General features: G+C 32.4%; 5 protein-coding genes across 8 annotated transcripts; 4 read left to right on the top strand and 1 right to left on the bottom strand.

Moving 5' to 3' along the window:
• The first annotated feature begins 6686 nt into the window (after positions 1-6686).
• Positions 6687-9589, top strand: LOC103867979 (LOB domain-containing protein 12). Its single transcript, XM_009146079.2, has 2 exons — positions 6687-7188; positions 7449-9589. The coding sequence occupies exons 1-2, from the start codon at positions 7027-7029 to the stop codon at positions 7854-7856; spliced, it is 570 nt and encodes a 189-aa protein (XP_009144327.1). The 5' UTR covers positions 6687-7026; the 3' UTR covers positions 7857-9589.
• Positions 9590-11281: 1692 nt separating this feature from the next.
• On the top strand, positions 11282-14960 carry LOC103867978 (UDP-glycosyltransferase 87A2). Its single transcript, XM_009146077.3, is given in 3 exon segments — positions 11282-13878; positions 14042-14179; positions 14182-14960. Coding segments are annotated over 3 exon segments (1314 nt in total). The 5' UTR covers positions 11282-13379; the 3' UTR covers positions 14859-14960.
• Positions 14961-18674: 3714 nt separating this feature from the next.
• On the top strand, positions 18675-21799 carry LOC103867977 (UDP-glycosyltransferase 87A1). Its single transcript, XM_009146076.3, has 2 exons — positions 18675-20606; positions 20755-21799. The coding sequence occupies exons 1-2, from the start codon at positions 20111-20113 to the stop codon at positions 21630-21632; spliced, it is 1374 nt and encodes a 457-aa protein (XP_009144324.2). The 5' UTR covers positions 18675-20110; the 3' UTR covers positions 21633-21799.
• A 246-nt stretch (positions 21800-22045) lies between these two features.
• On the top strand, positions 22046-25780 carry LOC103867974 (mitoferrin). Of its 3 annotated transcripts, XM_033291370.1 has the most exons (3): positions 22046-24938; positions 25316-25541; positions 25576-25780. In XM_033291370.1, the coding sequence occupies exons 1-2, from the start codon at positions 24138-24140 to the stop codon at positions 25514-25516; spliced, it is 1002 nt and encodes a 333-aa protein (XP_033147261.1). In that variant the 5' UTR covers positions 22046-24137; the 3' UTR covers positions 25517-25541; positions 25576-25780. The 3 variants fall into 3 exon arrangements, 2 of the variants coding, with proteins under 2 accessions (XP_033147261.1, XP_009144322.1); XR_004458107.1 differs by lacking the exon at positions 25576-25780 and having other exon boundaries at positions 22046-25030; positions 25179-25405; XM_009146074.3 differs by having other exon boundaries at positions 25316-25765.
• Positions 25734-27742, bottom strand: LOC103867976 (probable protein phosphatase 2C 26). Of its 2 annotated transcripts, none has more exons than XM_009146075.3 (11): positions 27490-27742; positions 27346-27397; positions 27159-27238; positions 26988-27069; positions 26846-26916; positions 26681-26760; positions 26480-26577; positions 26277-26400; positions 26107-26189; positions 25992-26040; positions 25734-25916 (listed from the first exon to the last, which is right to left on the bottom strand). In XM_009146075.3, exons 1-11 carry the CDS (start codon positions 27624-27626, stop codon positions 25864-25866), a joined length of 909 nt encoding a protein of 302 aa, XP_009144323.1. In that variant the 5' UTR covers positions 27627-27742; the 3' UTR covers positions 25734-25863. The 2 variants fall into 2 exon arrangements, with proteins under 2 accessions (XP_009144323.1, XP_033147262.1); XM_033291371.1 differs by having other exon boundaries at positions 27159-27255; positions 27490-27673.
• Between the last annotated feature and the right edge of the window lie 2 nt (positions 27743-27744).

The following is a 27744-nucleotide window of genomic DNA, read 5'->3' as shown; positions in this document are numbered from 1 at the left end:
GTCTTGTTGCGAGTTCGTATAGATTAAATATTATCCCCATCTCCCATAAAATTAATCACACCTCCAAACTTCACATCCATATTATTAACGATGTCATTTAACTATTTAAGCCCTGTGTGGTGATAGAGTCAAATAATTGCATTTATAATGTCTAAAACAGAACTTTAATTACTTATGGAGTATTGTTTTTATCTTTTAACTTTCCAGTAGTTAAATCAATCTTTATTAACAAGTCGTTAAGGACTTTCAATGTATTTATGTGCAAAAAGTTAGTCTTGATTTCGTGCCAATGGTAAAAGCAAGACCACTTTTTGACTACCATCGTGCAACCACACGCATTCGTTAATGCTATATAGACATTGATCTCCTTTGTCTTGCCAAGAAAAAACATTGGGCATCATTATCTATTATAAACTCTTACTTAAAATACGTTTCGGGATTTAAAAATATTAGCCATTCTAAAAGGACTAACGTATTAAAGTTTATAATGAATTTGCTGGTAACCATTTATAATAAGAAAAATATCATATGATAAAATACTTTTTGTTCCAAAATTACATACAGAGAATTTTATTTTTTTTCAAAATATCATTAACTAAAAATAAAAAATTATTTATATTCGGATTTGAATTTAGTCATTAAGATTTAAAATTTAGTATTACAAACAGGGTGGTGTTAGGTTAAAGTCTTAAAGACCTAGAGTTTGGAGAAATTGTCATTTAAATATTTAGTTAATACTATTTTGAATATCATTCTTTGTATGTTATCGTTATCATATTTTTGTGCTATCTAAGAGATTTGCCTTTTTTGAATATATTATAATTTATTATAAATTTGTTAAAGCCTTTAAATCTTATATACTAAAGAGTGATTCTATTTTCTATCTTCCTCTTCTTGTTTCCAAGATTCAACAAAAAAAATATCTCCAACAATACTGATGGCTTAAATCTGGTGTATAATTTAATTTTTCTTCTGTAAGGAATTTTAATGAATAAAACAGTTGAGGCGTTTAGCATGGTTTTTTGTCTTACTTTGGCTATAGTTAAATAAGACAAAGGTTTATCACCAAAGATGGAGTTTATGAAATTTTATATTTGGTTCTCCGTAATCCGATAAAAACAAATGTTGCTTTTCACGCATCGAAGGCTGTCCTAAGATGCTTCGCAGAGATTCTGTCTTCATGTATTTCTATCTAATCTATTAAAAAAGGAGTACAAAATTAGATTATCCCTTAGTTTTTCACTATATTTACAATAGCATGCCACTGAAGTTATTAATTAACCTATCTTTTAGGATTTTTGTCTTTTCTCTTCAATTAATGTATTTCCAAAATCAAATTCTAACTAAAAAATCATGGTAACAATAATTAATAAACCTAAATTTTAATATTAATTGTCTTTTCTTTTTTTATTATACATATGTGTGTTTGAAAATAATTAATTCCATATATACATTTCATAATTACATACATTATACGGTAATTATTTTACTAATTCCACATATACATAGTAAATAGTATACAAAAATTTTATTATACATAATCATAAAATTGTGATCCATAAAAATAGTTTATACAACAATTTTATTATATATAATCATAAAATTTTGATCCATAAAAAATAAAAATACATTTGTGTGACTTTACAGGTCATATTCTAAATAAATAGATGATATAACTAAGGGTTTACATGATAAAATAAAACTACTCAATATAAACTATAGAATTATTGTGTTTAGAAATGTCATATTAAAAATAAATTAAACGGGTAACTTTTAAAATATATATTATCACTTATACAAATAAATATTTATTTATAAAAAAAACTAACACCTGCGCAGGTGCGCGGGTCAAGCTCTAGTATCTTTTGTACAAGGAGAAATAATTATAATTATCCCAAGTTCTTAATTTAATCAGTGTCTTCCCATGAAAAGTCGGGCCTCCCCAACATTACTATTCTCATAATCACTTCACAAAGTTTAATATAGTGCGAGATGAATAATTAATAGTATAAAGAGGAAGTGTTGTGTGAAGGAGAGATTGGTTGAAGTTTTGATGTGAATGTCTTTCAAGCCAACAAACATTCACATTGGAGGCCATTTCTTAAGGAGTCTCGGTCCTCGTTAGGGTTTCACGTCATTCTCACTTAGATAGTGTATTATCCTAACATTAACCACTTCCTCTCTCTTGATTTATTCCATTCTTATATTTATTAATTAATTTCCTAACTAACTTTTCTGTTCGTGTTAGAAAAAGTCAAATATAGGATTTTTTTTTTTCAAACCATGAAACACTATATATGGATTATATATATTGTTAATTGTTTTGGTTATGTAGAAGGTGAAGTTTATTTCTTTTCTTTTTTTGACTAAAAAGTTTATTTCATTTTAATATTACAAAAATAAATTGTTTTAAAATCGTATCTATGTAAGGATTGTGTTGTATTGGTTCTTTTCATTTTTGATCTAAAATCTCTAACATGTTTTCGTCAGTTGACAAAACATTAGTATTTGTTTCGTTTCAGATCAGTTATACTTATACCTATTTGGACTATGATAGGATATAATTTAAGGTATTGACAATTTTTACTTATGAAATGTACTTCGACATAATACATAGTTTTTTTTTATAAAACAGGAGGATACAGGGGTTGCTTGAATAAAAGCCCTTATATTATTACACAATATAGTATATATTTTCTTATAACCCATGGGTTATTGAGACATCTCACCTTCCTCGACTTCTTTTTTAAAAGAGAGAAAATTGAGACATCGAGAAACTATTAAAATATTGACATATTTTTGTAAACGTTACTGAATAAAGAAAGATAGGTTGGTAGTCTACGACTGTCGTGTGTTAAAGAAAAGAAAAGAGTCAAATGACAACGTGGGGATACTTCTCAAACTGCATTGGACGCCAACCTATCACGCGCCTTTGCGGTGCTCACTCCTTTTTCCTATTCACCGTATTGTTCTCACTCAGTACCTATCACTCAGGGTCAAAACGTCATTAAACACGTTTTTTAACGCCATCGGCTATTAACGTGTAATGTGTATGTATTCCTCTTTTACAAAAAAATGTGTATGTATTCCCATCCCGTAGTCCAAATTATGGATGTCGTGAGGAAAAAAAAATACAAAGAATATACAAATTTAAACTCTGCATAAATCAGCATTTAGAATTACAACTAATTGTAGAATGAAATATCACTAGGTTGTAAACCCCAGTTATATCATCAAAGTTACAAGCTAGTTTGAATAAAATTAATATTTACCATAAAACATTATTGCTCTCATCTCGCAATAACTATATATCATCAAAGAGGATGAAAGCTGAAAAATAAAATATCCGTAAAATATGTATGAAGGAGATGAAAATCATTAAAAAGAAAATTCACAGGAATAATGTAAGAAATAACCACAGGGTGGTGGGCTAGTGGTCTTGAGGTAGTTTTCCCGCCAATACGGACCCGACTTCGAAACCCCTGTGGTCACCCGAGCCCTCCCTGCTAATTCCTGGGGTGGAAATTACGTGGCTGATGCGGGTCTTGTGGGATTAGTCGATTGACCTCGGTCGCCGGATTCCCACGGATATCAAAAAAAAAAATGTAAGAAATTGATAATTAATCAAGATACAAAATTTTAAAACATATTTTCTCTCTTTGTTCCCGAAAGTAAGTTTTTCTAAAGTGTTCACGCTTATTAAGAATTCAATAAATGTTTATAATTTAATTTTTTTTTACTTTATTATACACTTTCCAATAAATTTTCACCAATGAAATTTAACCAATTCAAAATATTTTCATTTAATGTTTCTTAAAAGTATAAAAAAATACCTTAAACATATAGAAAATCTATCTTTGTGGAACAAATAAAAAATCTAAAACATCTTAATTTTGGGAACGGAAAAAAATATTATTTATAATACAAGTTAAAAAGGTCATTCCGCGACAACTAGAAAAAATATTGGAGCAATTTTATGGCCACATCCTAAATGGATCCAGCAAAAGATTATATAACAAAGAAACGAAAAAAAAAAGATAAATGAAAAAACAAAAGCAGTATAAATTTGTCGCAAAAGAAAAAAAAAAACTACGGATATAGTTGTTTTCATAATTAAATTTAATAATTGTAACTTCTTATTTAGACACTATTATAAGCTAATATCTTATATATTAAAACAGAAGTCACAACCTTGATTCATGTGTGATTTTTTAAAAAATGGACCTAATGGACCTATTCATAGAAATTCATACTATATTTTAATTCAGACTAATAATAAATATAATTTTTAAAATATTTTAATCATAGTATCTTTTGATATCTTTTCATTTTAAATATAAATATATTTATTTTAAAATTCTAACAAATCTGTTTAAAAAGATTTTTACAAGATCTTCATTTTTGAAATTATATTTAAATATTTTCACTAATTTCAAAATTAGTTTAAAATATTAGTATACATTAATATATTAAGTTATATAAAATGAAAAATAAAAAAAAATCTATAATATTTTAGTTATTATATAATCATAATCAATCATATTAAATGAAAATTATTATATTGAGCTAAATATAATAAAATTGTATTAAAATTATATATTTATATATTTTATTTTCGTAATTATAAAATATTTATGTTCAAAAATAAAATCTAATATGTTGGTAAGATGAGTTAACATTATCAAACTATATAATACATGTATAAAAATTAACATGTATTTCTTTAAAGTTAATAATATAAAATCTTTGTAACTATTTTAATCATAATATATTTTTATTTTAAATATAATATATATTTATATATTATATTTAAAAAATTCTAATAAATCTGTGTAATATTTAAACAATAACTTAAAGTATTTTAAGTTATCGTTTAGAAATGAAAATAAATAAATTATATCCTATTTTATCTACTTTTATAGTCATGATCATGTTAAAATATAATTATTATACTAAAATAAATATGATAAAATTATATTCAATTGATAAATTTATAAATTTTATTTTCATAAATATAAACTATTTATTTAAAATATAATATGATGATAGAACGACTTAAAATTAACAAACTATATAATACATGTCTAAAAATTAACATATCTTACACTTTTATATATACAATAATAAATTATCTAAAATGAATAAGCATAAAAATATTGGTAAAAAGAAATCCAGTTTTGAAATACGGGTCAGAATTTAGCATAAATTAAATACAATTTTTTTTTAAATATATTTTCTCATGAATATATTAATTTGTTTAATAACTAAATGCAAATACAATAAGATAAATATATAATAAGAAGTGGCAAATACATAAGGTTTAAACAATTAATTAATTATAACATGAAAATTATAAAATTATTGTATTTGAAATAGTTATATAAAATTATTGTATTTGAAATAGCTATATAAATATTTAAGTATATGATTAACATTAAAAATATATACCACTTATGTTCTAAAACAATAATTGATGTATAAAAAAGGTGAAAACAAACATCCGTGCGGTTGCACGGGTCAAAATCTAGTCTTATATATTAAAATAGAAGTCATGACTTCTTTTCATGTGTGATTTTTTAAGTTTGGATCATTCCTAGAAAATATTATATTTTACATAAGTTCATTATTATATTATTTAATATCTTTATCTTTTTATTTGAAATACAAATGAATATATTTAAAATGTTCTAACAAAATCTTTTAAAAATCTTCTTAGAATCTTTTTAAATTTACTTTCAAAAATTAGTTAGTTTTAATTTAAATTATCAAAAAATATAATTAGAAATTAAAATTGAATATAGTTTTAGTTTATAAACAAAAATTTAAATAAAATGAAATTAATTAATTTCACAAATACATTTACTAATAATTTTTAAAGATTTTGTTAGAAATAAATATTTATTTTTATTTTTATTTTTTCAAATTTTTTTTCTAATAAAATAAAAATCATGATTTATTTATGAGTGATATTTTTATTTGGACCATCATTTAAATTTTATATTAAATGTATATCACTAATGCTAATATACATAATATTTTTAACTACTTTAATCATAATATCTTTTATTTAAAAAAAAAATTAAAATTCTAACAAATCTCTTGAAAAAGAATATAATAAGATCTTAATTGTCATAAATTGAATATAAATATTTTCAACTAATTTTGTAATTAGTAATGAAATGTTACTAAAAGAATAAAATTATATCCTATTTTATCAATTTTATAATAATATCTATCATTTTAAAATAAAAATGTTATATTGAACAAAATATGATAAAATTATTTTAAATTGATAAGTTAACATATTTTATTTTCATAAATATAAAATATTTATGCTAAAAATATAATATGTTGGTAGAACGGATTAATATTAGTAAACTATATAATACATGTATAAAAATTTAACTTATCTTAAACTTTTTAATATACAGTAATTTATTATATAAAGTTGATAAACATTAAAAAATTACTAAAAAAATCTAGCGATTTGAATTACAGATCATGATTAAATAAATTAAATACAAAATTGTTTTCATATATGTTGTTTCATGCATTAAAAAATTTAGTTTAGTAATCAAACGTAAATTCAATAAGACAAATATATAATAAGCAACATATATATATGTGATGATTTTAATTTACAGCATGAAAACTATAAAATTATTATATTTGGCATAATTATACAAACATTTAAATATATGAGTAACATTAAAAATATATAATAATTATGTAAAACAAATATCTATATATATAAATGTGAAAATATATACCCGCACGGTTGTGCGGGTGAAAATCTAGTTTAAAGTTAAAATTAAATGAACACATGTGAACAACCTAGCTCGCTCCCTACAAACCCCTGAAAAACTATTATAAATACACGCCTCTTGGACTATCTCCTTTTAACTCTAAGCTTTCATTTCTTCCTTCTATATTCACAAACTTCAAGAGAACTCGATCCTTAAGCTGTAACGATTCGACTTAATTACTTTGTTAACTAAGACCGGCGTGACCGTGATAAAAGTAGAGATGGGCGGTCCTGGATCATCACCATGTGCTTCGTGTAAGCTTCTTCGACGACGCTGTGCAAAAGATTGCATATTTGCACCTTATTTCCCTCCTGACGATCCTCACAAATTTGCCATTGTTCATAAGGTCTTCGGCGCAAGCAACGTCAGCAAAATGTTGCAGGTTCCATTCGTTCCTATTTGCCAGTAACTATATTATATATTATTATTTTTTCTTCCATGAAAGATTATTCCGTTAGGTTCAAAAAAAAAAAAAATTATTCCGTTGAAAGCTTTCAACATTCTTTGCATATGCTTCTTTAATAGTATAGATTTACGTTGAACTGTTTCACGAATTATGCTTAAAAACTATATGAACACATAAGAATTAATAATGGCAATTATATACAAAAATGGTTACATGGTTGGTACAAATTGTTACAGGAGCTACCGGTTCATCAAAGAGCTGACGCGGTGAATAGTCTGGTTTTCGAAGCAAACGCACGAGTTAGAGATCCAGTATATGGCTGCGTAGGAGCAATCTCCTACTTGCAAAATCAAGTCTCACAGCTTCAAATGCAACTAGCAGTAGCTCAGGCCGAGATTCTCTGCATCCAGATGCAACAGGAGCCAAATTTACAGTCTCATCATCAAATACTTGAACTAGACCAAGACGATAAAATTCTCTTGCTACACAACAACATCGATAACTGCAACAACAACAGTAATAACAACTTGGGTTATGCTATGTCTTCCGGGCAGTTCAACTCTAACTTTGCTTCTCCAAGCAGTATAATGCAAATGCAGATGCAAATGCAAGACCCTCTGAAGCAAGAATCTCTTTGGACTTGACTTAAGCTATTATTGTAATATAATCTTGTTGTTTGGATAACTCATAAGTGAAGTCTCGACAAGTTTGCTTCTTTGCTATGTTGAAAAAGAGAAGATGGGAACAAGTTTCGTGTAAGGAAAGAAATAGTACAAGTCAAAAACTTAAATGCATGCATGTGATGGTGATAAGATGTAGTTAGAATAGAAGCTTTGGAATTAGAGATCTGTTTTTATTTTTCCCTCTTAATTTAGTTCACCATTTCTATTTTTCATCCTCACATCGTTTGAACAGTGAAAATTAGATCTATTCCCAAACCCAGTCTAATTTTCTTCACGTCTTCAAGATTTTTTATGATTTGTCATTTTAAGTCTTCAATAAACCAACTACACTACTTTCCCCCCAAAAATGACTCAAAACGTTATAGCGTTCAAATTACGAAAATTTATATGATTTAATAGAGAAGGATATATTTGATGTTTATTTAATAAAATTATTGTGTTAAAAAAAAAATTAATAAAATTATCCTAAAATACAAGCAAATAACTTTTTACTATATATATAGATACTAAATGTAGATTTTCTTTCTACTTGCGACAAAGTGAAGTTGAAATTGAAATCAACATTTTATTCAAAATCAAATCTACATGATTCAACCTTTACAATTTGTTTTGACTTATAGATTTATTCATTCGACCGACCGATTTGATTAATCATAAGCAACACGTCAGAACGTAAAGTCGCCTGTGCTGTTGCTTTTGTACTTAATCATTTTTTAAGCATATGAATTATAATTCATAAATTCGATTAGAAAAGAGGAGGTGGTGGGTTGAATTTGATTATGTTATCTCCATTGCTAGTGTTCATGTGATCAGTAGATGAAGATTTATAATATTGCCTGTCAACACGAAAAAGAGAATCTTATGACTCAAAAAGATTGATCAGTTCCTTCAGAAATTATTATTTATATAATTGTTTTTTTTGGTGAAATATTTATATAATTGTTCTAATGCTCTTAACTTGTTTTTTATGATACCAAGCCAAATAACCACAGGGTGGTGTGCTAGTGGTCTTGAGGTAGTTAACACATCAATATGGATCCGGGTTCGAATACCCCTGTGACCACGGAATGCTTTACGCCCTCCCTAAGTTTAAAGTTATCGCGGCGTTGGTGTCGGGTCCTTGGATAATGGGTATTAGTGCCGGCTGGTTCCGGACCAGGGAGATTAGATGGTTGGCAATCGGAAACAACGTGCAGATTACGGGCCTTTGGGCAAAACGGAAACCACGTGCGGATAACGGGTTCACCTTTGAACCTCCTGTAAACAAAAAAAAAAAAAAAAAAAGAAGATACCAAGCCAGATAACTTAAAAAGTTTAACAAAAAAAAAAAGCCAGATAACTTAGAAGTTTTTTTTTTAACGATGATTTATTATGATCTTACAATTATGATATAGGAAATATTACATAGACGATTCGACAATCGACAATACTACCTGCCTTATGAAGACCTACGCCTAACTGCATCACCTGAGCCGTCCTATGAAGATCCACGCCTGGCCAGATTTACTTGCACCATGTTGAAGATCCATTGCAAGTCTTTCCTCTATAGTCTGCATAATTGTTTAATAAACCGCTTTCTCCGGGACTTGAAACCTGGATTTCCTGTAATCTGCAATAAATTGCATAGTCTGAGATTTGAACCCCAGACCTGGATGTAGAAGCCTTTAAACCTTAACCAATAGGCTACGGTGCTTCCACAATAACTTAGAAGTTAGAACTGTCTTATTCGCATCATCTTATTCGCATCATACATGAATAATAAATACTAGGTAATAACCCGCGCCTTGCGCGGGATGTGATTATTAGTTTCGTTATTTTTAATAAAAAAGACAATAAATCTGTTTAATCTAGATATTAGTTAGGTTTTACGTTTTTTTGTTTTTAATCTTCTAAAATATAACTATTATTTTAAATTAATATTCATTTTAGTTTATTCGGTTAAAACATTTGATTTTTAGGTTTTTTCGGATAAAAACCTAAAATTAATATTATATGTTTATTTTTATATTATGAAGTTTAGATAGTCGTCATGTCGAACCAATAGTTTCATATTATAGTTTTTAAAAAGATAATAGTTTAAGAAAAAGAAAAAAAAAATTATTAAGACAAATCATTTCACTACAATTTGGTCAATAGTGAAAGAAACATTAAGAAAAAATATTTCAACTTTCAAAAAAATTAGATACTTCAGCTGTGGTGAATACTTAGTTATAAGATGCTCACATCAAGGTGCACATGTATATTTATGTAAAAAGTATATAAAAATAGTTGAAAAATATATAAAGATATTGTTAATTAATATTAAATGACATTTTTGTTTAGAATAATACATGAAAGATAAAATTGAAATTTATTTAAAATAAAAAAGACCTTGACATTGGTCATTTTTTCATCAAAAGAAAATAAAATTACATTCGTAAATAGGGGTGGACACATATCAAGTATCTGGATATTTGGAAGCATTTTTGTCGATTCGATTTTAGCCACCTAGATATTCGGTGACTCGGATATCCGAAATGTTTTAGAATTTTAAAGAATATTCCATTTGATTCGTAAATAAAATAAAATTTTAAAAATAATTTAATAATAACATTTTATTACAAAAATAAAACATTATATAACCTTTTAATTCTAGTACCTAATATAATAAATTTATATTGTAAAACTGATATAAAGTATAATATATATAACATATATATATACTACATATATAAATAAAATTACATTCGTAAATAGGGGTGGACACATATCAAGTATCTGGATATTTGGAAGCATTTTTGTCGATTCGATTTTTAGCCACCTAGATATTCGGTGACTCGGATATCCGAAATGTTTTAGAATTTTAAAGAATATTCCATTTGATTCGTAAATAAAATAAAATTTTAAAAATAATTTAATAATAACATTTTATTACAAAAATAAAACATTATATAACCTTTTAATTCTAGTACCTAATATAATAAATTTATATTGTAAAACTGATATAAAGTATAATATATATAACATATATATATAATTCTTTTCATATATGTATATATATGCATATAACATATCGAATTAGATATATGTTCCTAAAAATATTGGTATTAGTGATTTGCTTCTTTTTTGGATATTGTATTTTAGTATTTGATTTGTTTCGTAGAGTTTCAAATATCAAGATTTTTTGGTTCAAATCAAAACGGATAACAAATCGAATCAAAATTTATGAATATTTTGCTCAATTTTATCCGTAAACAATAAAAATAATATATATATAGTTTAGCTTTTGATTCGTTATCTATTTTTATTCGAACCGAAAAATCCAGAGTTTTATTGGAACTATGTATGTGAGTTTTATATTAAAAAAATCACAAAGTACATAGTGTGAACACATTTATGATTATAGTGTGAACGTGTTAGCATATTTATTATCAAATCATTGTGAAACTGCCACGTGTCTATTATAATGTGAATGCATTTATTACAATGCTTTTCTTTTAATATATAAGAGATTTTAATTATTGAGATGATATATATCTTGACATTTTACTCGTAACACCTTTCTTTTTTTCCTATAAGGGAACAAAACTCTTTTTAGTGCGTTTGCCCGTAACCCTTTCTTAGAACGGGGAAAACCCATTTGAGATTTTTAATGTATGATTTGATATTTTTAATGTATGATTTGATATTTTTCTACTAAAAGAAGTTTTTTATAATTTTTATTTATGAGACATTTTTACTGTTTCTTAGTTAAAAGTTAAGAGACATATCTTATATTATACTAAGAATTTCACCCTAAAAACATGCATTAATGTTAATGCTTTTAGAATGCAAATTTATACATTACTCATTACTATTCTCTTAGAACTGCAAATGTATACATTACTCATTAGTACGTTAGATCTAACATCTACTTAATTACACGTAGACGTGCATTTGCTCCATGCACGTGCTAAAACTATAAAAGCAAAAAAAACATTTTACGTGAACTTGTATTTGTTTTGGTAAAACGTAACCTTTTATATTGACCATGTGTTCTCTAATGTTTTCTTAATCTGTCAGAGCTAAGGTACTTAAAAACGAGAAATACTCCAGATGAATGGTTTGATTACAGTGGCAGAAAAAATGTAAGCTTTACATAAATCAAAATTAATTTATGCAGATTTCAACAAACTTTCGGTTGGAGGACTAACTAATTCTGGTTATGTAATTAACTGAAGATATAGTAGTAGAAACCATATTTTATACTTTGCATATGCGATCTTTAAATTTTACATATATATAAGGATGTATAATAAAATAGTGTATTGGACTAATTAATGAGAAATATATTAATTGAAACGAGCTAACGAATGTAGTCGATCGAAGAATTAGATATTGTTGTGAAAAATCTGATTTTGGATCGATCAAATAGATTCCGAAAATAGTTTTTCTCGACACCTGAAAACACACAAAAGCCTCGGCGTTGTTTGTATAATCATGTTTCCTTGGACAAACCACATTAGGAGAAGGATAATATCAACTTTAACTAAAAAGTCTAAAAAGAAAATTAAGAAAATCTAAACCACTTAAAATAAGAAAACCAATTGAAGTAAATGTTAAAAGAAGGATTGAAGTTGCTGTTATGTTGGCGCCGATGACATACATAAGAAAAAATTGATCTGTATGTGTATACACGCGACAAAAAAACATGTTCGACCTTTTTAATCAAGAATTCGGTTGAAAAATAATCGACCGACTTTCCGCAGTCGCGTTTTGTAAATTCATGAGAAAATAGTCAGAAATTTTTCCAAAAATTTCTAAAACATATCTTTATTTATAAATATCTAAAACATACTTTTTTTATACCAAAAAATCATGAGAAAAATAATCAAAAATATTGGTTGAAGGTGGTGAAAATTTTCCAAACATAGCTATACCATATATTATGTTACAAAAAAAAGTGATCACAAGAATAATACAGAAATTTCCTATAAAAATTATTGGTTGATAATTAGATATGTTTTAGAATTTAATCATATAAAATGTGCTAGTGTGTTTTTTTATAAGCAAATGATACCATCTTCCAAATTCTAAATAAAGAACTTGAAAACCAAAAATACTGCAGCAAGTAAAGTATATGACACCATCCGACGAAGATATAATATTTAGGAAGGCCCATTAGTATAGTATTGGGCCTCAAAATATTAAATCAGATATTGCTAGTTTTTATAATTTTTCCAAATCTGTAGACTCTCTTACTTTTTGGGGCCTTCCCTTGTCTGCACTGTATATGTAATAATGACATTCAAAAAAGATCAATCATTGTCACGTTGCCAAAAACTGGCCCACACAAAAAGATCTGTTTGTCTTATCGAAAGAAGCAAATTCCAAGTTTGCAATGACTTCAAAGTGCTCATGTCCAATGACTTAACGAAAACTCTGCTCCCACACGGTCGCATATAAAACTATCATTACCTCCTCGGTGACAGTGACCATAACCTCTCACTTCTCAATTTTCACCCTATGGATCATGCTGAACTTCAACAAGTCGGAGGATCCCGACACCTGGTGGCCATGCCCTGGCCCGGAAGAGGCCACATCAACCCCATGATGAACCTTTGCAAACGCCTCGTCCTCCGAGACCTTAACCTCATCGTCACATTCGTCGTCACCGAAGAATGGCTCGGCTTCATCGGATCAGACCCGAAACCCGACCGGATCCGTTTCTCTACTCTCCCTAATCTCATCCATTCCGAGCTCGTCCGTGCCAACAACTTCAACGGCTTCGTCGACGCCGTCCACACCTTATTAGAGGAGCCATTCGAGCGGCTTCTTGACGGCCTCAACTCTCCTCCTCCGACGGTAATAATCTCCGACACTTACGTTGTATGGGCCGTGCGTGTCGGGGAACAGAGGAATATTCCGGTGGTTTCTTTCTGGACTATGTCGGCCACGATTCTCTCCCTCTTCCTTCACTCCGATCTTCTCATTAGTCACGACCATGCTCTGTTCGAACCATCAGGTAGCAAAGACCTCCTTTTACTCCCGTTCAGATATTTATAAATTTTGGTTCGGATAATCTTTTAAAATTATTTTAAATTTTATTTTTAATTCATATATACTTGAAATTGCTTGATATGGTGGAAACTCAAAAAGATTGATGTTCTAACTGTTATTGAATATAGAAGCAAAAGAAGAGGAGATTGTAGATTACATACCCGGTCTATCTCCGACCAAACTCCGAGATCTTCCGCCACTGTTCAACAGTAACATCCTCCAAGTCTTCAAGAAAAGCAAGTTATGTTTCAATGAGCTTCCCACAGCTAAGTGCCTTCTACCGGTCCTTTGATACCATTCCAAGAACTCTCCGTTGAAAACAAACGTAGCAAACCTGATTACATCAGGTGGCTTGATGGGCAAGCGAAAAGTTCTGTGCTCTACATATCTCAAGGGAGTTTCCTTTCAGTCTCGGAGGCCCAGATGGAGGAGATAGTGGCAGGAGTGAGAGAGAGTGGAGTTCCGTTTCTCTGGGTGGCTCGTGGGGGAGAGTCGAAGATGAAGGAGGCTCTTGAAGGTAGCTCGGGGTTTGTGGTGAGCTGGTGTGATCAGCTGCGTGTGCTGTGCCATGCAGCTCTGGGTGGGTTTTGGACGCATTGCGGGTTTAACTCGACTTTGGAAGGGATGTATTCAGGTGTGCCAATGCTGGCGTTTCCGTTGCATTGGGATCAGATTCTGAATGGGAAGATGATTGTTGAGGAGTGGAGGGTGGGAATGAAGATTGAGAGGAGGAAGAAGACGGAGTTGTTGATAGACAGAGAAGAGATCAAAGAAGTAGTGAAGAGGTTAATGGATAGAGAGAGTGAAGAAGGGAAGGAGATGAGAAGAAGGGCTTGTGACGTCAGTGAGATATGTCGAGGAGCTGTTGCGGAAAAGGGGTCGTCTGATGCTAACATTGACGCTTTCATAAGGGATATTAACAATAGGGGTTTTTGCCAAAACTAACCCACAACTTGATTTTAATTCTAAACATATACCCAAACTTGAATCAAATGCAAAACTAACCTAAAAGCCTAGTGAAATTACAGTTCAGCCCCTTGTGACAAAAAAAAAACAGAAGCCATTTTTACGAATATAGCCCCAGTAAATCGTCTGAGTCGTCTGAGATGTTGGAAGTCGTCTGGACGACTGAAGTGTAAGTCGTCTGGTACCAGTTTATTTTAAAAATAATTTATAAATCTTGTAAAAAAATATTTTGATGCGAAAAAATAAAAATCAAGTAATTATAAACAGTTTTAACTGATATAAATTAAGATATGATAAAATTGATTTGTTTTGAAGATAGATGAGTGGAAGTAGTGAATCATGAAATACTTTGGTTTAGGAGTTTGGCAAACATATGTTGTAGTATTGTATGTATTGTTAGGGTTAGATTTTGGAAAACTAAAATGTTTTTTTCAAAAATTAGTTTTCACCTATATGTGTTTATTTATGTGTATAGTAAACACTTTTCAAGTTTGATTTGGTTTTATGAAGTGTTTAATTAGATAATTAAGTTTAGGGGTTATGTTTAGGGTGTGGACGACTTATATTTCAGTCGTCTGTTGAATAATTTACCATGACGACGTATAATTCAGTCGTCCAGACGACTTACTTGTAAGTCGTCTGGAAAGTCTTCTATTTTAGTTTCCCGCTAAAAATATTTAATTTCCTGCTAAAAATATTAAACTCTTCTGGACGACTTACATGTAAGTCGTCTGTTTTAATTTCTTCACCAGACGACTGAAATGTAAGTCGTCCAGGAAGTCGTATGAGTCAAAAATATTTAATCTAATTGGATTTTTTGTCTCCCTGTATAAAGAAAAATTTACACATTCTCTCTCCTCCTCTCAAATGGCTGCAACAAAAATGTAATGTTCATCATTCTAAAACTCTCCAACCTCTCTCTAATCTCTTTGACTTGAAAACACCAAACTTTATATGAATTTTTCAGTTTTGTCTCATGTATTTCTTATTAATCTATCTCTTTTGCAGGTTTTTAATCAAATGGTACTCATCTTCCACTAATTTAGAGGTAGATCTATTAATTTTAGATATGTATTTTTGTGTGTTCTATAAATGTAGATTTATCTAATCTTCCACTCATTTTCTCTATTTTTAAGTCATTTGAACGTGTTTGAATATGCAGGTTTTTCAGATCTGGATTTGATGTGCAGGTTTTTCAGATCTGGAAGACATCTGGGACGACTTACCTGTTAGTCGTCTGGAAGTCGTCTGGACTTCTTGGAAGTCTTCTGACAAAGTCGTCTGGACTTCCAGGAAGTCGTCTGGACTTCAAGGAAGTCGTCTGGACTTCTAGGAAGTCGTCTGGACTTCTAGAAAGTCGTCTGGACTTCTAGGAAGTCGTCTGGATTTTTCTGAGCGTTTTGGTAAGTTCTTATGTCTGATTTTTCTTCATTTGGTAACTTCTTGTTGTATAAAGTTCTTACTTTTTTCCCAAACTAAAACTCTCCAAACCCACTCTAATCTCTTTGACTTGAAAACACCAAACTTTATATGAATTTTTCAATTTTATCTCATGTCTTTGTTACTAATCTATTTTTTTTTTGCAGGTTTTTAATTATTTGGTACTCATCTTCCACTAATTTAAAGGTAGATCTATTATTTTTAGATATGTATTTTGTGTGTTCTGTAAAGGTAGATTTATCTTATCTTCCACTCATTTTTTCTGTTTTTAAGCCATTTGAACGTTTTTGAATATGCAGGTTTTTCAGATCTGGATTTAATATGCAGGTTTTTCAGATCTGGAAGACTTCTGGGACGACTTACTTGTTAGTCGTCTGGAAGTCGTCTGGAAGTCGTCTGGAAGTCGTCTGGAAGTCGTCTGGAAGTCGTCTGGAAGTCGTCTGGACTTCCTAAAAGTCGTCTGGACTTCCTGTAAAGTCGTCTGGAAGTCGTCTGAACTTCCTAAAAGTCTTCTGGCAAAGTCGTCTGAACTTCCTGGAAGTCGTCTGGACTTCTTAAAAGTTGTCTGGTCTTGTCTACTCAAGTGGAATCCAAGCTTGTCTTTGTAGATGAATGATCTATAATAGTTTTGTTTGTGGTCTGTTTTATGAATTGCATGTATACTCTTTTAGTTGTGAATTTTTTGTAAAATCAGTAATAATGTTTTCCAAGATGTATTAAATGTGCTAACAATGTGTTTACACATTTACAAATCAATGAAATAATAGACTTCAGTAGCCTTTTTCTTATCTTTGGATCTCTCATATGCAATAATAAACTCCAATGGCCTTTTTCTCATCTTAATAAACAAGAATGTTGGTAAGAGATGGAAACAAACAATAGTAACTAGTCAAAGCATATCATATTTTTTATAAGTTTGCATTGAAAAACTTAGTCAAATTTAGTAAAACTAAGGGAGAGAACATATTTTGTAAATATGAGTTTTACATATCTTGAAGTTACTTATCACTCTTAAAAATACAAGTTATTCCAAAACTAACGTAGAAGACTTAAAAACTAGTGGAGAAGACGCGGACGACTTCAATCTAAGTTGTCTAGACGACTAAATTATATGTCGTCTGGTCAACGCAGAGGTTATTTTTGCAATTGACTTTGAAATCTGTTATTTCGGACGACTAAAAGTTAAGTCGTCTACTATTGTTTGGTTAAAAAAAAACTCCAAAAAGCTAGACGACTTACATTTCAGTCGTCAGAGGTTAGTTTTGCATTTGACTGGATTATTTCAGAAGTTTGACTTTTTGGACGACTTACATTTCAGTCGTCTAGTGAAAATTAAAATAATAATATTTTCTTAAAAGTAGACGACTTACAGTTAAGTCGTCATAGGTTAGTTTTGCAATTGAAAAAAAAACTTCAAGATTTAATTATATACATACGACTTATAATTCAGTCGTCCACGAGACGACTGAAATGTAAGTCGTCCAGGATTTACGAGGTTTGACCAGAATCTCGGAAAAAATCCTGGACGACTTACAATTAAGTCGTCTGGTGGACGACTGAATTATAAGTCGTCTGTGTATAATTAAATCTTGAAGTTTTTTTTTTCAATTGCAAAACTAACCTATGACTACTTAATTGTAAGTCGTTTACTTTTAAAAAAATATTATTATTTTAATTTTCGCCAGACGACTGAAATGTAAGTCGTCTGGGGAAGTCAAACTTCTGAAATTATCCAGTCAAATGCAAAACTAACCTATGACGACTGAAATGTAAGTCGTCTAGGTTCTTTGGAATTTTTTTTGAAACCAAACAATAGTAGACGACTTAACTTTCAGTCGTCTCAGGTTACAGATTTCAAAGTCAATTGCAAAAATAACCTCTGCGTTGACCAGACGACTTCCAGGTAAGTCGTCTACAACCAGATTAAGTCGTCTACAGCCAGACGACTTCCCAAGTAAGTCGTCTGACGAACAGATCTGGAAAAAAACTCGATGTCATACCTTAAATTGGTGAGATAAGTTCCTTAGCATACATAAGGCTTCTCCAAGCACACAGAATCACAAACGGAAGTCACCCACCCATAATCGTTAGCGTCTATGACTCTATGAACCATAAAAATTTTAGAATCAAAATTTTGGGTTTTTTTAGCTCATTGTGGAGAGAAAGTGAGAGATATGTTGTGTTTAGTTCACAAGAATGGAAAAAGAAGAAGGGTAAATCGATTTTGGGAGCATTAAGAGCTTCAAATTGGTTGTTCATGGTGGTTGTGGTATTGATGACAATGGCAATCTTGTAATTACTTGAAGATGATGAGGGTGAGAGAGTAAAAATGTCATTTTCGAAAAAAAAGAAAAAAATTGATGGCATTTTCGTAAATTATATGAACTTGTGGGGTGAATTGGACAAAACCAATTTTCAAAAAAAAAGGAGTTTAGTTTTGTGTTTGACTTTAAGTTGTAGGTCAATTTTGCAAAAATCCCTTAACAATACAACTTAAGTCTCAGTGAGATTATCTTCACAAATGGTTAATCAAAATGAATTAAACTAAAGAAAAGAAAAGATGAGTTGTTAAAATTTGTTTAGCAAAAATGTTGGATCTGACTATCTGAGTCTACTACTATATAAAATTTTAAAGTTTGTAAAAGATACGTAAGTTTACTAGATTTTAAATAAGTCATTCCAGAAGATTTTGAAGTCTACCGAATAGAATTTGAAATCTGACAAATAGTATTGGAAATTGGTGTTTTGAAAATCTTGGTATAATATTTCAGTTATTGATATTTTGGATTTATAGCCAATCTCCTCAACTTTTTTTTGTTAATGGTGTTTTGCTTATTTAATTCTTTTTCAGACAATTCAACAACTATTTCAATTGATCAACCTAGAATAAAGAAACTATGTGATCAACCTAGAATCAACGTTAGAAAAATGAAAGGCTGTGTAAAAACTACTATTTGATATAAATCTCTTACATAACAATTCATGAATCCGTCGAATCTACCACAACATGTCAACATTGTTACAAAAAATGCAAACATATATCAAATTATTATCACCGGTGTTCTAAAATACGGTCTAGGCATCCGCCTAGGCGACGTTTAAGCGCTATACGATAACCAACCGTACTGTTTTTATGTTATACAGTGTTTTATGAGGATTTATATAATTCGGGCGAATAATAGCGTTTAGGCAGACATAATGTGGTCTATACAGACGCCAGTCGGATTTTAAGTATTAATATTCAAAAAATAAACTATTAATATTATTATAGTTTATTAATGTTATTATTTATATTACCCTTATATGATTGTAGATAATTAGTATAATTGTTGCAAAAATCATTTTAAATTTATCATCTTCATATATTTAAAATGGCTTTAATTTTTATAATTTAAAAGTATTTATATATGTTAAACTATATACTTATACATAAAAGTGGATTTAAAATATATTTATGTTCAGTTTTTTCAAAAATAATGTATATATGTTAATCTTATACTATATTTCGTGTAAAAGTATATATCCGTATATATCCGGTTAGGCGTCCGTTACGGCTAGGCTAACGCGTAATGCCTACCCCGTTGTAGAACATTGATTATCACAAACACAAGACCGTTAAAATCATATGACAATTATTTATTGATATACTTTGCTGCGTTTTTGTAAACGTTTCTCACACAAATGATTAGCTATACCACTATAGCTACTTACAAGCTCACTAACGTGTTGTCTTCTTGCTCTGTGCCCACCCATTAGTCTCTCAGTAAGCAGAACCACTCACTTCCCGCCCTATGGATCCTATCATACCACAACCGTTCGGAGTCTGCCACGTGGTAGCCATGCCTTGGCCCGGAAGAGGCCACATCAACCCCATGATGAACTTCTGCAAACGCCTCCTCCTCCGAGACCCAACCCTCATCGTCACGTTCGTCGTCACCGAAGAATGGCTCGGCTTCATCGGGTCCGACCCGAAGCCCTACCGTATCCACTTCGCCACTCTCCCAAACCTCATCCCCTCCGAGCTAGTCCGTGCCAACAACTTCACCGGCTTCATCGACGCCATCTACACCAACTTGGAGGAACCCTTCGAGCACTTACTCGACAGCCTCAGCTCCCCGCCTCCCACCGTAATCATCTCCGACACTTTCGTCCTCTGGGCAGTGAGTGTCGGCACACGGAGGAATATTCCGGTAGCTTCTTTCTGGACCGAGTCAGCCGCGATCCTCTCCCTCTTCGTCCACTCCGATCTTCTCGCAGCTCACGGCCATTTTCCGACCGAACCATCAGGTAAAGTTTCAAACACTTTTTTAAAAAATTATATATTTTTAAACTTTATTACTGTTTGAAAAATATATAAAGTTTCAAACTTTATTACTGTTTTATCGATGATTCTTGATTCTTGATTCTTGATCTTGAATATGGATTTTGTTTCTAGAGACGAAAGAAGACGAAGTTGTTGATTACATTCCCGGTTTATCTCCGACGCGACTCCGTGACTTGCCGGAGATCTACCACGGCTTCAGCCACCAAGTGTTCAACAAGTTTAAGCCTTGTTTCGACGAGCTCTCCAAAGCTAAGTATCTTCTCTTCCCTTCTCCTTACGAGCTGGAACCAAAAGCTGTAGACTTTTTCACTTCCAAGTTTGATTTCCCGGTTTACACCACCGGTCCGTTGATACCATTCGAAGAACTCTCCGCTGGAAATGACGTCATCAAACCTGAGTACATTCAATGGCTTGACGGGCAACCGGAAAGCTCTGTGCTTTACATATCTCAGGGGAGTTTTCTTTCGGTTTCGGAAGCTGAGATGGAGGAGATAGTGGGAGGAGTGAGAGAGAGTGGAATCTCTTTCCTTTGGGTGGCACGTGGGGGCGAGTCCAAGCTTAAGGAGGCTCTTGAAGGTAGCCCGGGTGTTGTGGTAAGCTGGTGCGATCAGCTGCGAGTGCTGTCCCACAAAGCTGTAGGCGGGTTTTGGACGCATTGCGGGTTTAACTCGACGTTGGAAGGGATATATTCTGGAGTACCGATGCTGACGTTTCCGTTGTTTTGGGATCAGTTTTTGAATGCTAAGATGATTGTTGAGGATTGGAGGGTGGGGATGGGGATCAAGAGCGATAAGAAGACGGAGTTGGTAAGGAGAGACGACATAAAGGAGTTGGTGAAGAGGTTTATGGATGGAGAGAGTGAAGAAGTGAGAGAGATGAGAAGAAGGGCTTGTGATCTTAGTGAGATATGTAGAGGAGCTGTTGCGGAAAGAGGTTCTTCTGATGTTAATATTGACGCTTTCTTGAAAGATATTACCAAGATCGTGTGAGCTTTATGTTGCATGTTTTAAAATTGTGATCTATGAGTATGTATGAGTTCGTAACGACTCGAACTTTGTCGAGATATGTATTAAATTTGTATGTATCATTTTTTTGGGAAAGACGGTACAGATGACTCTAAAATTTATATCAGTGCCAAGGACTAATTACAGAAACTCTTAAGCTAATCTCAGACCAAACTGAAAACACAACATAGCATATAGCTGACTAGTTGATCTGAATGCTTAGTGGTGATGGGGTTTGAAAGTGTGCAACCAGGGGTGAACATAAAACAAATCCAAAATCGAACCAAGCCTGACCCAAAAGATCCCCCCCCCATCTTGATCGGATTTGGTTCTAGAAATATACTCGAATGGGGTTACAGAAGTAGGTATTTCAGGTATCAGATAATATCTGATTTTAACTGAAATATGAATTAGACCAAAGATTTCAAAGTAAACTAAACTCTTCTTTTTTGTTTTCTGAAACTAGACTCATTAACCATTTTTATGTAACTTTGGTGTTGGATATTTTTGAGTATTTTGGAAAAATTTAAGTAATTTATTACTACATATTTTTGGTTAGTTCGGATATTTTTGGATACTCGTTCTATTTTTTTGGATTACTTTGGATATTAGGTAAACCATTATCTAAGCTGAATCCATAAAAAAAACATAATTGAATTTGATCCAAAAGTTAAAACACACATTAATAGAGCTTACGAGCTTATTACTACCAAAAATTCGGAAACCTCAATCCGAATTTAAATGGTCACCATAGTATTCTTCTGGGAAACTCATCAAGAATAATCAAGCTGAATATAGAGTAAATTAGTCATAACCAAACTCGATCCTATTCAGCTTTTTTTTCTGGTTCGTTCTAGTTTGTGTTTTCAGGTTTGGATAAAATCCCTAACGTACATAACCGACAGAACATGTGCATATCCTTAAAAACACATATAAAAGTGACAAATACAATGTCATAAACTTATAATAAATAATTACAAGAAACCCAAAAAATCTAAAAAGCATGAAGAATTGTATAGCTCTATTAACACCAGACTGAATTTTAGGCCGGATACACCCAGTTTATATTAAAAACACATATAAAAGTGACAAATACAATGTCATAAACTTATAATAAATAATTACAAGAAACCCAAAAAATCTAAAAAGCATGAAGAATTGTATAGCTCTATTAACACCAGACTGAATTTTAGGCCGGATACACCCAGTTTATATCCCTAAAAAAATAATATAATAAACTTCTCAAATAAAAGACAAAATTAATAACCATGTCATTATTTGGTATATTTAGAAAAATCGAAATGATAAAAAATTTAAGAATAAAATAAAAATTCTTCCAGAAATTCTTCAAATGGCAGATATTGAAGGGATTTTATAGTCGGAAGCGCAAATAAATGTCTCCACAACAGTGAAAAAATTACCATATATCAAAAGATAATTTAGATTAATGACAGGACGTAATGCTTTATCGACGGATCCTAGAAAGAAGAGTCGAACTATACAAAACAAGGATGTGCAGAAAAGAAGAAGCAACTGAATCTACGATGAGAACCATGGATATCCATAAAAGTCTATCACATTTACATGCAGAATGTAACATGTTGATTTGGACAATTGAATGCATGAAGATTCTACTACATATTTCGGAAGTGGTGTTTGCAATAGACTGATCTCAATTGATAAAGATGGTGTCTAGAATGACCGGTTTTCACAACGTATATGGAAGAATTCCTATGATGTAAGCGTTTCTTCCTCACCTTTGCAATCCGACATGTTCTAATAGCAAAGAAAACAATAGCTGACAAATTAGCAGGCAGTATTAGAAGTCTGTCATCAGCTATGGTTTATGTCGATTCAATTTCACCGTTTTGGCTATCGAGTTTAAGTTCTTCTTAATTTAGAATAGCTTCTTGTTAAAAAAAATCATATTCTTCAATAAAAATTTATACTTCAAATGAAACTTAACATACAATAATATCAAATATAATATCTCCTATGTTTTCTAAGTACTTTTACTAGTTAATAATAATAAATTACAAAATTGAAAAATTAATCGTATTTATTAGAGTATTATAGATATAAAATTATTGAAAATTGGCAAATATAGAAAATAATACATTAATTATCAAAATTAATATGTTTTTTTAATATATAAAAAATATAAAAATATATCTTTTAGGAAGTTTTTTCTAACCAACTTTTTTTTTAATGGTCGTACAATGTAATAATCTATATATAATAGCAAACTGAATTTTAGGATCTGCTCACATTATAAAAAAAAGGAAGATTTTCTAATAAAACAAATTAAACAAATTAAGACAATATATATACTTTAGGGGAAAAGATGTAAAGCCCAAGTAGAGTTAAACCGCCGCTCTCTTGTCGGAGATTCCAGAGTGAATTGGGAATAATAGCTCTCTCCAACTATCTTGGAACCCTAATTTAACAACCTCTCCCTCCCAAAGAAACATTTCTCTCGCTTCCCACACAATGGCGACAGAAGCCGCCGCCACAACCGCATCTAAATTCCCAAAACCCGACCTCCTTCCCATCCCACAACCACCCGACTTTCATCCAACCGTTCTCATCCCCTCTCAAAACGACAAGCTCCGGTTCTGGCACCTCATGGTCGCCGGTTCGATAGCCGGCTCCGTCGAACACATGGCCATGTTCCCAGTCGACACCATCAAGACCCACATGCAAACCATCCGCTCGTGCCCCATCAAACCCGTCGGCATCACCCAAGCTTTCCGTTCGATCATCAAAACAGAGGGCCCGTCTGCTCTCTACCGAGGCATATGGGCCATGGGGCTCGGCGCGGGCCCGGCCCACGCCGTCTACTTCTCATTCTACGAAGTCTCCAAGAAGTATCTGTCCGGCGGGAACCCTAACAACTCTTTAGCTCACGCGGTTTCCGGCGTGTTCGCCACCGTGGCGAGCGACGCCGTGTTTACTCCGATGGATATGGTTAAGCAGAGGCTGCAGATAGGGAAGGGGATGTATGGAGGGGTTTGGGATTGTGTGAAGAGGGTGATGAGGGAGGAAGGGTTTGGTGCTTTTTATGCTTCTTATAGGACGACTGTGCTTATGAATGCTCCGTTTACTGCTGTTCATTTCGCCACGTATGAGGCGGTTAAGAGGGGTTTGAGGGAGATTTCGCCCGAGTTTGTTGGTCGCGGAGAGGAGGAGGAAGGTTTGTTGGTTTATGCTACTGCTGGAGCTGCAGGTGGTGGCTTGGCTGCTGTTTTGACCACGCCGCTTGATGTTGTCAAGACGCAGTTGCAATGTCAGGTAAGATTTGGAATCTAAACAACTGTAACTCTAGTGTAAAAATCGGTCTAGATGCACGCCTAGTCCGCAGATAATTTTTTCAAACGGTCTAGGTGTTTGAAAAGTCGCCTAGATGTCCGCCTAAACAATAATCTTCTATAAGACAACTAACCACCGCCTAACGCTTTTTAGGACATTGCCGAGAAACCAAGGTATAGTTATGCTAGATGATGTGTGCAGTTATGTAGAGGATGTAGCAAGCTTTGTGATTATGAAACTTAATTACTGAGGTAGAAGAAAGATGAAACTATCGGTGACTATAGGATTAAAGAGTATTAGGCTTTGATCATTTGTGGAATAGAATAGTTCTATAAGCGATGTCTATGGTGATGTTTCAGGGGGTGTGCGGTTGTGACCGTTTCAAGAGCAGTTCTATAGGCGAAGTGTTTCGCACGATAATAAAGAAAGACGGGTATAGAGGACTTGCTAGAGGATGGCTACCAAGAATGCTCTTCCATGCTCCAGCTGCTGCCATCTGCTGGTCCACTTATGAAACTGTCAAATCATTCTTTCATGATGTCAATGGCGCAGCAGCTTGAAGACCATACACAAACATGCATCTGGCTTGTATCTGCTTTGCCTAATTCAGGTATACTGATTCTTCATAGCGCTGCTGGTTCTTAGTGTTGACACACTAGCTCGTTAGAGAGATCTCTGTCTGTATACTAGTTTGTTTCCATGCAATAATGTTGTCTGTTTGCTTTGTCGTTAGAAAATTTTGTATTTTTTTATGAGATATACTAAGGGGAATAGATGAGCTATAAAGAGTTTGATTCACAAGGATAAATATTTAATTTCTTTGATAAGATCATCCAACACAATGACAAGTGTCTTTGTACAAAGACTTGTTCAAATCAATAATGAGAAAAGATCAATCACATAAGACTCAAGAGTCCACCACTTGGGCAACGATAACAGTAACATCATCAAGCTTCCCTCCTGCAGAACCAAACATCAACTCAGAAACTGCTCTTTCTGTAATAAATTAATAATGGAACTGTTAAATTTTTATACCTGTAAGCTTCATTCCCAATGCCTTCTTCCAGAGAGGAACATCAAACCCCTGTGTACATGGGAGTCAGAAGGCAAACTGAAAAAATCCATTATTGGGTTTGATTAAAAAACCTACCTTGGCTCTTGCTTCCAATGCATATGGAGACTCAAAGCCTGGATCTCTTGAATGGCTACTCGCCACTTCAGCTAGTAATCTCGCTGTAATAGTTGTACCAAAAACAAATGTCACTTCTAAACTATAGACTATATACCAAGGCAGATAGTTAATTTATATAGAGTGCATACATGATTCTGCCACATCTGTATGTTTGGTCACTATATTAACAATCTCATGATCAAATACGTTATCGAAAAGCCCGTCTGAACCCATCACAATCACGTCTCCTTTCTTTACTTCCATTATGTTAAACTGCTTGAAAGTAAGAAGAAGAGTGTTACAGAGGGACAGTACTAGAACAAATCATGAAGATTGGTACAATTTTGTTTACCGATGCATCCATATAAGTTTGAGCAGAGCCTTCAGAGCTTAGTTGGAAGGGACAGTCAAAATAATGCTCTTGTGGAGTAGTCGAAAATATGATCTGACCTGCAGAATGAATGAGAATGAAATCAAAGTCTATTCCTCCAAGGTTGACCACTGAAACAATCTATAGTGTCTCAGGTTACAGAAGGATAAGAAGAAAAAGAACCTTCTCGGAGAAGCTTAAGTCCACAGTCTCCAACATTGCCTATTTTCAGAACACCAACTTCCTCAAGCATCGCTACAATACTGCTTCACCAATAACCCCCACATCAAGCTATCAAAACATGGCTAAACAACCTTAGAAGAGAATAGCTTGTAATTCAAATCTCACATTGTAGCAGAACCTCTGGAAGTAGTTGCGGTGTGAGCTTTGTCAATGAGGAAACCAGGATCATATCTCACCTGTGTCCAAAGCGTAATCAGAAAACCACAAAACACTCAAAAGATAGATTTAAGACTTTGACAAAACTAACCTCTTCGTCATCAACTAGACGAGAAGCATTAGCCATGAGCTCTTTGGAGAACAAGGAAGGATCAACATCTTGTTCAGCCCAGCTGAGATTAAAAGAGATAAACTTTATCAAAAATCAAGATAAACCCATAAGAACTAAAATCAAATTTTAGCATAAAAGCAAAGAAGTTACCTGGAAACACCATCAGCAACAGCTATGACACCACCTCTGTAGCTACTTACAAAGAGAGCATCTTCCCCACCTTTCTCTATCTATAAAAGGTCGACCACTAAAAGGTCTATTTTCAATCTCTCATAACTCCCTACTAAACACCCAATCTCTTTTCTTTATTACACAACCAAAGAAGAAACACAAGTACCTTATCTGGATGCGGGATGGCGTGAGCTCCTGCCGACAGAGAGAGTCCAGACCTAAAGGAAATTTTCAACATATTGACAAATGGGTTCTCAGTGTTCAGACAAAGTAAGTTCACCTTAACAAGGTTGAGGGAAAGAGAGCAGACCGAAGTGGTTGGAGTTGTGATGGAGCACAGCGACAGAGCAAAGGAACGCGAGTGGAGTTTGATAGATTCGGATGCGAGAGACGAAGCGAAGAGCTTACCTGAGGAGGAACCATCATTCTTGTCATCGGAATCGCCATTTCCTGCAACAAACGTCTTCTTCTTCTCTCTACTCTGTTTCCATCATGTGGCTGTTACTTTGTTAGTTTTGTATAGATTAAATGAACAAATAAAGGATTGTTTTAGAGAAGTCAACAA

Source organism: Brassica rapa, chromosome A05 (assembly GCF_000309985.2).
Source record: "Brassica rapa cultivar Chiifu-401-42 chromosome A05, CAAS_Brap_v3.01, whole genome shotgun sequence".
Classification (NCBI taxonomy): domain Eukaryota; kingdom Viridiplantae; phylum Streptophyta; class Magnoliopsida; order Brassicales; family Brassicaceae; genus Brassica; species Brassica rapa.
Note: the sequence above shows the minus strand (reverse complement) of the source record. Positions and strands in the feature narration are given on the sequence as shown.

Bases quoted from the DNA above. Each gene is read 5' to 3' on its own strand.
- LOC103867979 (XM_009146079.2), top strand. From the start codon at position 7,027: ATGGGCGGTCCTGGATCATCACCATGTGCTTCGTGTAAGCTTCTTCGA. The intron at 7,189-7,448 runs GTTCCATTCGTT...AAATTGTTACAG, and splicing joins ACGTCAGCAAAATGTTGCAG to GAGCTACCGGTTCATCAAAG.
- LOC103867976 (XM_009146075.3), bottom strand. From the start codon at position 27,626: ATGGCGATTCCGATGACAAGAATGATGGTTCCTCCTCAGGTAAGCTCT. The intron at 26,401-26,479 runs GTAAACAAAATT...ACTTTCAAGCAG, and splicing joins AAACTTATATGGATGCATCG to TTTAACATAATGGAAGTAAA. The intron at 26,041-26,106 runs GTAGGTTTTTTA...CCATGTACACAG, and splicing joins CATTGGAAGCAAGAGCCAAG to GGGTTTGATGTTCCTCTCTG.
- LOC103867974 (XM_033291370.1), top strand. From the start codon at position 24,138: ATGGCGACAGAAGCCGCCGCCACAACCGCATCTAAATTCCCAAAACCC. The intron at 24,939-25,315 runs GTAAGATTTGGA...GTGATGTTTCAG, and splicing joins AGACGCAGTTGCAATGTCAG to GGGGTGTGCGGTTGTGACCG.
- LOC103867977 (XM_009146076.3), top strand. From the start codon at position 20,111: ATGGATCCTATCATACCACAACCGTTCGGAGTCTGCCACGTGGTAGCC. The intron at 20,607-20,754 runs GTAAAGTTTCAA...TTTTGTTTCTAG, and splicing joins TTTTCCGACCGAACCATCAG to AGACGAAAGAAGACGAAGTT.